The sequence below is a fragment of the Lissotriton vulgaris genome, chromosome 5 (assembly GCF_964263255.1).
Source record: "Lissotriton vulgaris chromosome 5, aLisVul1.2, whole genome shotgun sequence".
In the NCBI taxonomy this organism is placed as follows: domain Eukaryota; kingdom Metazoa; phylum Chordata; class Amphibia; order Caudata; family Salamandridae; genus Lissotriton; species Lissotriton vulgaris.
Window position 1 is genome coordinate 287,355,405 of NC_141693.1, and position 10,336 is coordinate 287,365,740.

The following is a 10,336-nucleotide window of genomic DNA, read 5'->3' on the forward strand; positions in this document are numbered from 1 at the left end:
CTCCACGCCTCCTGACCTGTGCATTCTCCGGGCTCCGGCAGGTGGCGATCACGTAGTCCAGCGCGGGCTGCAAAGTGGCCAGCGATTTAACTAGCCCGAGTCCCAGCCCTCGGTTAGAACCAGTGACTACCACAGAGCGGCAGCGGCGCGGAGGGGTCTGAAGGGCGGCCATGGTACGTGTGGTACAACAGAGCCGATCTGTCCCGGGTGCAGTCTATAAATACAAGTTTTAGGGTCCTGTGGGAGGAAGAGGTAAGGAATGGATCAGAATCCGTCATACAAGGCCGAACCAGCCGCTGGTCCAGCTCACCCGGACCGTACCCAAGAGGGCCTGACAACTAAACCATCCTGGTACCTGCTCGAGCCACTGGGGCGCTTCCTCTTACCCTGACTCCACCCCTGCCTGCCCGCCCTTGACAATGAACGCTCACTTTTACTTGAGGCCACGCCCGATACGCGGGCGTATGCCACTGGTGTCTCTGTACGCGTCTTCCACTCTGACCATTCTACATCATGACCTCGGCTCCTTGTGATGCCTTGAGCAGCGCACTCTGTGCTTTAAACGGTCTATGCTGTCAGATAACTAACCGCAAGTTTTTCGTGTGATAGGGAGCTCACCAGTACTTCTCAGCCGTGGTGAAAAACGTGTAATTGCAATGTGTGGATATATTGCCCCTTCTCATCAAAAAAACATGGATCTTCGATTATCCGTGCTTCCATTAAGTCTTTCAAGCACTGCGCCAAGAACTCAGCACACAGCATACATAGCCTTCTTAATTAAAGAAATAAGCGCGTGGTTCCAAAGTTTTTCTGGTCTCCTCTCCCGCAAAGTGACTGTGTTTCCGAGTCCAAGGTCTGCATAGTCTTGATCCGTGCTTTAAATGGGAAAAAAATAATTGCAGGTACTCACCAAAAGGAGCAGTGGGCGAAATTTAGGGCGGGGCTAATGGGGGAACAAGGGGCGGGGTTAGATTTTTGACCGTGCCAAGGTTGTATGCACGAAATCTGCATGCATTTTATCAACCGCCTAAGCATTACATGCTGCTTTAGCCTGCCTTAAATCGAACCGGTGGCCTACAGCCCACTGAGCCATCTGTCCAGTACTGGTACTCTTATGTAACATACTGTTTGCTACCTCTTACATTTAGTTTGCTTTAGATACTTGCGCAAGTGCCACCATTGCCTCATGTAACGTTTGTTCTTGTGCTGGAATGTCTGCCATTTATTGCAGTATTATACCTCTACTTGTACTTTGTATGCTTTTGTAACCTGCACACATATCACTTTTTCCTCCTGTAATGTATCGTTTGCTACCTCTTGTATTTTGTTTGCTCACAATAGTCACTTTTGCCTCATGTAACTTAACGTTTGCTTTTGTAATTTGTTCACTTGTAATTTTCTCCTCATGTATCATTACTGTTCCTATTGTGAAGCGCTCTGACACCTTCGGGTAAAGTCCGCGCTATATAAAAACGCATAAAATAAATAAACAAGTCTCTCCTGGAACATTTGTAAACCGGAGTTAGGGCCAGAGCTGACAACGTCTGTACTGTGGAACCAGGTGCCAATCTCCCCATTTTTGATTGGTCTTAAGGTCTGTCCAAGGCGAATGAAATAGGAATTAGCGAGTGTGGAAGTGGAAGTGTGCAAGAAAGCAATTCGGATACGCGGCAACTGTAAAAGCCTTCCATACGTTCTTTTGTTATGTGCTGAATAGTGCCTCCCACCGCCACCCATTAGATTTTACAGCCCCCTCTTAGTGCCCACTGTGAAAGATCTTTGGATAAGCAAATGACTCAGCAGACAAACCTCTGCTCTGATTTACAAAGCAGCTCACGCTGGGTCCTGGTGACGAGCTACATTGATTGATTGATTCTGTGACGTGCTTGAAAGGTGCTGCCATAGTATAACTTGAGGGATAAAGGGAGCGCGCTGCCTCGGTTAAAGTCAGATCCCCATGAGTACCGGTACTCTCTTTCTCATAGAAAAAAAGTGCTGGTACTCAAGGGGAGAAAATGAAGAAGTGCCGGTACTCAGTACCGGTGAGTACCGACTCATTTAAAGCACTGGTCTTGATTCCACCGTATGCCTCTTTCTTCCACCACCTGGCTGCCTCTTTAAGGCACCCTTGCACGTTTCTTTTCACCCTTGCCTGCTCCCTCTTGTTATTGTTTTGCCATCTCCCACCCAGAGCTGTGAGTGGGACGAGCCCTGGCAGGTCTCAGGCTCAGACTTGGCAGTAATTAAACTGACGTTGAAAGCAGTCCCTATCGGGATCTGTATTCAAGACCCTAACTGGCAAAGAGGCTGATCGATTACTCGATACAGACTGTAAAAAACCCTCATGGTATTGAATGTCAGTGATACAATCCCTGTTTGCATTTCATATATTTTACTTTTTCAAGATGATGTATTTCTGCATTTTCTATGCAACACTTGACTTTTGTACTGCATACTTTCAGTTGAGTCACCTTCAGTTGTGAGTGGGTGTTTGTGTCAAGCATGATTGGTAGCTCTGAAGCGGAGGCAGAAGGCAGTACCAGTTTCTCAAAATGCCTTTCAGTGGGTCATAGAAGTGTCAGACTAAATGCACATCCAAATTTTGGCCTCTCTGCCGCGCGCACAGAGCACAATCACATATGTGCCAGTGGGAATTGTGGGAAAGTGTGAGATATGAAAATGTAGGATTTCAGAAACATGAAGTGAGAAAAAGCACATAAGTGTCTCGGAGTGAGAAACTGAAAAATAATTTGTTATGAAGGGGAGAAGGGAGCATCTGAGATATTCTTAAGGCAACTAACCCTTCAATCAGTGTTGTAACAATAGCCCCTGCAGCCCTACGGTGCAGGGGGCCCCTCTGGCACTGTGCACAGGTAGCTGGCTCCAGAGCTCCTGCCTTGGTTCGAGCATGGAGATCCTCCTCCATGATCTTTGCAGGGCCACCCCTCAAGTTTCGTTATGCCACTGTCTTCCACAGCCCGTAGTCATTTTTAGTTAACGGTCTCGTATTTCAAGAATGTAATAATTTCCAATTCTAGTCATTTACAACAAAATTGCAGATGTTCATTTATCTGCTACAGCTATCAAGCATCAACAAAGCCACTAGTGCTGGCTTGTTTTAGGTACATGTGTTAAATGTTGTGCAACATAGAGAAGCACAGAATTACTAGTCAGGCGGCAAGCTATGTGAAGTATAGGATTTTTATGTATGTATTTTAAGCCACACCCTTCATTGCATAGGCCAAGTCTCTTGGAAAGGATTTCTAATTACCCATCTTAGGCCACATCCATTTCAGAGACCCCTCTTCCCTCCCATTTTTCAGTTTCCGTTTTTCAGACCAGTTGTTGTTCAGTTCCTGAAGCAAAGGCACTCCTAAGAACTGTATTTTATGTTCACGACACAGCAGGGCACATGGCAGTTCCATCACCATTTGGCCTCAAGGTGGAATATCCATTGCAGAGCACCAAACATATGACAAAAATCCCCGCAACACTAACAGTATGCCTCCAAATACACTGGAAAGTAAAGAGCGTATAAAAGAAAGAATCACTCCAAACACAGTCTGGAACGTACTGACAATGTCAGATCCAATTGCTTTAAAAAAGTGTACCACTCCAGCCATATTTGAAGCATTAAATATGTTGTGTACAAGCTCAACAAAATGTTGAGGTTTGTGCGCAGTAGCAATTGTATTCCGGAGGAAGACCTTCCAACTTAGAGATCAACCGTCTCTCTAGCAGAGGTCAACACGACATCCTTTTGAAACAATAAGGCTTCTAGTCAATGTAATTTATCAAAGTTAACGTTAAAATTAGCAATTGAAGGTCATACTGTAACTTCTCTGACTGTGTGGGCGGGAATAATACATTGTTGCAACAGGTCATAACCCTAGAAACCGTCACCACATATGGTACTCCTGGTTTCATCTAACAAAAACCTTAGTTGTTCAGAATCAAATAACTCCCATTTAAAAGTAATTGGAAAACTGGCCAAATCAAGGCAGCAGGGGTATCCTTCAGATAACGTGCAAAATTGCCCATGGCCGCATCACATGTGCCATAAAGTGTTACCTCCTTACAGTGTAACAAATGACCAAACAAAGTTTCACATTCACTTCTGGTGAGGAAGATTTCAGTTTCTCCATTTTGACATCTGTAATTGAAAGGCACCGCAGTACCACTAGTGCACGTTCTTGCATAGGGGGTGCAGAAATACATAGAGGAACAACATGTGCCCCCCTGCATGCACTCGCATGCACAGGGTCAAGAGGGGGCTCTCTAGGGCACCCTTTCTTTCCTCCCTCCCCTAACACTTTGTATCTAGCCACTTGAAAATGTTTCATACAAGATGTTAAATGAAACATAGAAATTGGTATTGAAATACATGTGTGGATTAACCACACAGAAGATGGTGTTTATTATGCTACTGTATATGGCAATTTTTCTAAATGCTCAATTCTTAAAATTATGCAAGTTGCATCTTTATTGACCATTTTTTCTGTGAGCATGTTAAATTATAAGCCAAAAATAAATCAGTTGCGTTCAGGTATTTTCAAGGCACGCAATTTGATTTTAAAATCTGCAACGCCCAACTCAATTACATAATCGATCTAAGCTGACTTTTACCATGTTGTAAGAGGGACACTTTGCTTTGTATTATATCAAATGCAAATGACACACTACTATTCAAAGAATGAATGCAAGTTGACAACATTGTAATGCCGTTATCCACAACAGCCAATGCCTTTTCCAAATAGCATTTCAATTTCTTGTACAAATTCAGTAGCTTCCTGCTGGGAAACTTTCCAACTTGTATATAGCATATAGAAACGGTTTAGAACATGGTGATCTAGGACCTAACAATACATCTTGTAAATCCATGTTATTGGAGAGGAGAGACAAGTGTTCCTTAACTGCAGATAAAGTTAAATGTTGTAACCATTGCTGGCATAACTTCCTTACACTGTAGACAGTAACCACTCCTGAATGTTGTGTCTGCACATAGTGTGAGTTGAGTCAGATAGCTTTGAAGCCCCTTGTATTCTTTGACAAACATACATGACAGCCATTAATGTCTATTGGCCACACTACCCATCCCTCTGAACCTGAAAGTGAAGAATTTTATGTGTCATGTTGTTGAGCTGTTCTGCAGTGAAGATTGCAAAGGGTTGCCAATTGTCAAAACGTGCAATGGAGGGAATGTTTGGTGCATTCATGTCTCTTCATTTTAGCCATACCCAAGTCGGTTGTTTTTTGCACTATTTTGTTCAGTAAAATCATTTGTCTAGAGATTAGACAAGCTGTGACAAATCTTCATTGCCCTGCACTTGTCAATTGCATGTTCCCCAAATTGAATTTAAATCAATGTTGTCTTTCCAAAATTCATACCTGGTATGGACAGTTGGGAAATAAATGAATCAGAGTAAATTAACTTTATATCGGTCTGTATATTTTTCTTCACAGGGGGTAAGTTTATAATAATAAGACACTTGGTCTAAGGGGTTGCTGCTGGAAAAATATGCCAACTTTTTCAGGTATGTTTTTGAACTACCCACTGGTGGTGTTGGGCAATATTCCCATTATGAATAATTAAAAACTGCACATGGAATACTACCTCTGTATGAACAACGGCGTGCATATTGATGATAAAACATTTCACCATAATTAGCATAATTCATGTACATAATGTCCGCATCAAATACTGTATATGACTCTAATTCACTAAGAAGTGCGCTTTTCACCCTCTTGAGGCAACAGCCGGGAGGTCTCTCTTTCCCTTTATTTTTAATTTGTGGTACTTCGCGATATTCGTGATACTTGCCATTTTAAAATATACAGTATATTGAACCTGTGTGTTTAGGCTTGATTAAAAAGCATTTTAACTCAGGACACTCTGTGGAGACCTCCTAGAGATCTCTCTCCCCCTCCCCTCGCCACAGGGCCACTCTCAGCTGAGTACCGACGCTGAGAGCTGGTCTCGGGCAGCCGATCCCAAATCAGCGGCCATATTGGGTGTGGGCGAGCGCGATGATGCGCTCCAGCTGCAGATAAAAGGACTCAATTGTGCGCGTTCGCTTGACTAAGAAGTGCGCTTTTCACCCTCTTGAGGCAACAGCCGGGAGGCCTCTCTTTCCCTTTATTTTTTAATTTGTGGTACTTCGCGATATTCGTGATTTTTTTTTGGATTTTTTTTTAAAATAATTTTTATTGTAGTCACACCAAAACAGGCAATTGCATAGATATTCAGCACCATAAATTTGAGCAGTTACATAATATGATTCGTTGTCTCATACACAGCCTTCGTGCCCACAACCCGGGGGTTGGGCGGCGATGATTTCACGGCTCTCCCACGCCTGATGTTAAGAATAAAGGAGTAGCTGGTTTCCGGATTGTGTGCATGACTACTTTTACAACTTTGCCAAACAACGCGCTGAGCCCCAACTCCCATCCCCTGCGCTAAAACCTGAAACCCCCCCTGTCCCACCCCACCCCCCACCACCTGTCTATGGCCCTTGTAACGATCATTCCTCCGTTCCTGAAGTGCTTTCTTTGTCTCCCCTGTATGCCTGCCACCCCTAGGGCATCAGCTTGCTCCTTCTACCCTTCCTGCCTCGGGGGCCTCCATTTCCTCGTCTGCCTCGCTATCTCTGAGTGCTTGTACCATCACTTCCCATGAGGTCGCAGTGTCATCCGCCCTCTGGCTAGGGGTCCTGCGCGCAAGCTGGTACCTGTGTGTGCTGTCAGCCGTCGCCCATTTCAGAAATTCCTGCCGCCACCTCCGGGGAGTCGGACCCACCCTCGCTTTCCAGTTCCTAGTGATCTCCCTCTTAGCCACCATCAACCCCATGTCAATAAACTTGCTCGTGAGTTTGTTTTTGGGGGTATGAGGGAACCAGTGTAAAAGTCACTCCGCCGGTCCAAAGGCGATGGACCTTTCAGTTACTTCGTTGAGCACGTCGCCTATGTCCTGCCAATAGTCCCGAAGGGCCGGGCACGCCCACAGCATATGCACTAATTCGACCCCCTCTTCCGGGCACCGAGGACAGGTCGCTGTTACCGCGCCGAAATACCTCCTGATCCTCCCCGGGGTCATGTACGCCCTATGCAGTACATAGTAATGTATAAGTTGAAATCTAGCGTTTCTCGTGCTGTTGCGAGCCCTACGGACAAGCTGTGCCCACGTCTTGTCAGGTATGTCTTTACCCAGGTCCACCTCCCATTTGGCTTTCAGTGTCGTAAGAGGAGGGAGATTCTCTCTCACCATTCTACTGTAGAGGCACGTCACCGCCTTGATTGTACCCGCTGACATCATGGTGTATTGGCATGCAGCCGCCGTCTCGGGTTCCTCTAGCCCCGTGCCCCAGTGGGCCTGCACTGCCCTGGTTACTGCCGCATGAAGTAAAAAAAACCCTCTCGGGATGTCGAAGCGCTCCAGTAGTTCTTGGAACGGGAGTAGCGTACCATTTTCATAAAGGTCCCCAATCACATGCACCCCCGCCTCCTCCCACCTCTGTAGATGTGGCCAGTCGCCGCCATGCGGTAACGCTGTCAGCATGCCCAGAGGGATCTCCGGTGCATATGGGTGCCTAGTTCCCGCCCTCTTCTGTGCTCGATTCCAGCATTGGCGGTACGTGCGTTGTTCCAACGACAAGTCCCGATTATCTATCCGCTGCTGGAGGGTAATATACGCCAAGACATGCCTGGGCGTCCCCCGCAACCTTTCGTCTTCCGGGCCCCTGAATACTCGTGCCACCTCCTGCGTGAAGACCTGCAGTTGGGCCGCTAAATAATAAAGCTCAAAGTCCGGCACCGCCAGTCCCCCTTCATCCTTCGGGCGAGAGATTGTTGCCAGCGCCACCCTGCACTGCCCCGCTCCCCAGATGAACGTCGTGATCAAAGATCGGAGCTGCCTAAAGAAGGAGCTAGGTATCCAGATTGGGAGCGTCCGAAAGTAATACAACAATCTCGGCAGGGCAACCATCTTCAACAAGGAGATCCAGCCTGCCACCGAGAGCGGCAACGTGGCCCAGAAGGCCATACAGCCCTTTAGTCCTCGCACGCACCGCCCCAGGTTGCCCTCAAGCAAGTCTTCCGCCTTGTGGTAAATATGGACCCCCAAGTATTTAATACAGGCAGGTTCCCAGGCTAACTCCGACCGGTGTTGTGGCCGAGCAGCCCCCTCCAGTAGCGGGAACATCTGAGTATGTTACACCATGCCAGCTGCATCCCGCAGCTGAAGTATGGGTGAGCATCGCCTAGTGGGGTTTGAAAGCCAGGCCAGAAGGGTGCCCGCCTTATCTCCGTCTACGTGGGAGCGCACACATAGCGCTTATTGTCAAAGGCTCGGAGCCTCTCCACTTCAGTGGCCACCACCTCCCTAGCCGAGCAAAGCGTCTCTTGGAGTTCCGGGCGCCCGGGCCGTTCCCTTTCCGCCTCCCTCAGCTTGTCATCCGCCTTAGTCAAATCGCTCAACAACACTTTCCGCACGCCTACATAATCCTTGATACAGATACCCCGCATCAACACCTTAAAGGCGTCCCATTCCGTTGCCCTGGAGGTCGCCATCCCTTCATTCTCTGCGAAATATAAATCCACCCCCTCCGCCAGGGCCGCCCCGAATAGGGGTTCTTCCAGAGTCTCAGGCCTTAGTTTCCAGGTCGGGACCCTGGGCTTCTCCGCTACCCACGCTAGCCGGATCAGGAGTGGATTATGGTCCGAGATCGTTCTCGACAGGTATTCCGACCCTGTGACGTACGGCAACACCCCCCGGGAGCATAGTATCGCATCCAATCGGACATGCAAATCATGTAGCCCAGAGAAAAAGGAGTAATCCTGTCAGTCGGGTGTTGTCCGCGCCATACATCCATCAACTCCCAACTCTCCTGCCACTCCCTCCTACCTCTAGATAGCCTGTGTACCTGGGAATCATGCAGTGGGGGGTGGGATCTATCCAATGAGGGGTCTGCAATGGAATTAAAGTCGCCCCCCAGCAGGACCGGGCCCGCCAGGGAGTGAGCCAGCGTCCCCGACAGTGTCGCAAAGAAAGCCAGCTGGTCAGTATTCGGGGCATATATACTAGCTAGTACTACATCTCTGCCTTCTAGCTTCCCCTCCACCACCACGTACCTCCCTTCCTGGTCTACCCACTGGCGCGTGAGTTGGAAAGGTGTGCCTGCTCTAATCCAAATTAGTACTCCCCTTGCATAAGCTGAGTAGCTGGTGTGAAAAATCTGGCCCCGCCATCTCCTCTGTAGCGCCGCCCCCTCCTGTTTTGTGAGATGCGTTTCCTGCAGCAGTGCAATATGCACCCCCCTCCGCACTAAAAAGGCATGCACTTTATGTCTACGCTGCATGGTGTGTAGGCCCCGCACATTCCAGGTTATGCAGTTCAAACGATTCGCATTAGCCATTGTCCCAATGATCCGGCTGAAACACTCTCTTCAGTTCCTGCCCTTCGACGGTGGTGGTGCCCCCCCTGAACAAAACAAAACCTCCCAACTGTCCTGCCCATGACATACCCAGGGTCAATGACTTCAAAGAGAGTAAACAAACCCCAACTGTGGAACCCCCCCCACCCCCAGAACAGGCCCCAATATCGAAATATCAGTCCCCATCCAAACTCCCGCGCCTGATTGACCCAGGTCTCAACTATACAGCCGCAGCCGTGGGTGCCTTAAGGGCCTACGGAGCGCGGCCTCGTCCAGAGGGGGGCTGCGCTGCCCACCTCCCCGCTCCCTCCCCAATTCCCCATGATCTTCCTGCTCTGAGCCCCCCGGTGTGCCCCGACCCTCGTAGGCATGGAATTATGGGTCCCCTCCCAGCGCCCCAAACATTACCCATTGTCCTCTGCTGGCAGTTCAGATATTCAGGATCTCATCCGCCGTCTGCGGCGTCACCAGCGGCCCTTCGGTCCGATGAACCCCAGAAAGATCCGATTCCGAGCCCGATGCCGAGACATGAGTGTCCGAGTCCGTAGCACATTTAGAGCCGGGGCCCTCAGCCCGCCCCAGCTTCCCCACTTCCAACAACGCAGCCTGCCGTTCTGCTTCAGTCTGGGAGGCCGTCGGCCCAAGCTTCACCTGCCTCCGTTTCCTCAACCTCTTCGATTTCCGCAGCCGGGTTGGCGAGCGCTCCCGCTCCTTTTCCCTCTCCTCTCGTACCTTGGCACCATCAGTTCCTGCCTTGTATGTCTCCCACCAGTCCCAGGCGTCCGCTGCCGTGCTAAAAAAGAGCGTCTTGTCGTCCACCACCACCCGGAGCCTGGCTGGGAAAAGCAAGGAGTAGGCGATCCCTTCAGCACGCAGTTCCTTTTTGATTGTGAGGAAGGAGGCCCGCT

The 10,336-nt window shown here is 48.7% G+C and overlaps 1 protein-coding gene across 1 annotated transcript in view; it reads right to left on the bottom strand.

The window, feature by feature from the left end:
- Positions 1-409, bottom strand: part of LOC147710721 (uncharacterized) — a 166,127-nt gene extending 165,718 nt beyond the window's left edge. Inside the window, exon 1 of the mRNA XM_086921446.1 lies at positions 17-409. Within this exon, the coding sequence (XP_086777572.1) occupies positions 17-172 (156 nt within the window). The 5' untranslated portion in view covers positions 173-409. The remainder of the gene's footprint in view (positions 1-16) is intronic.
- Positions 410-10,336: the final 9,927 nt, after the last annotated feature.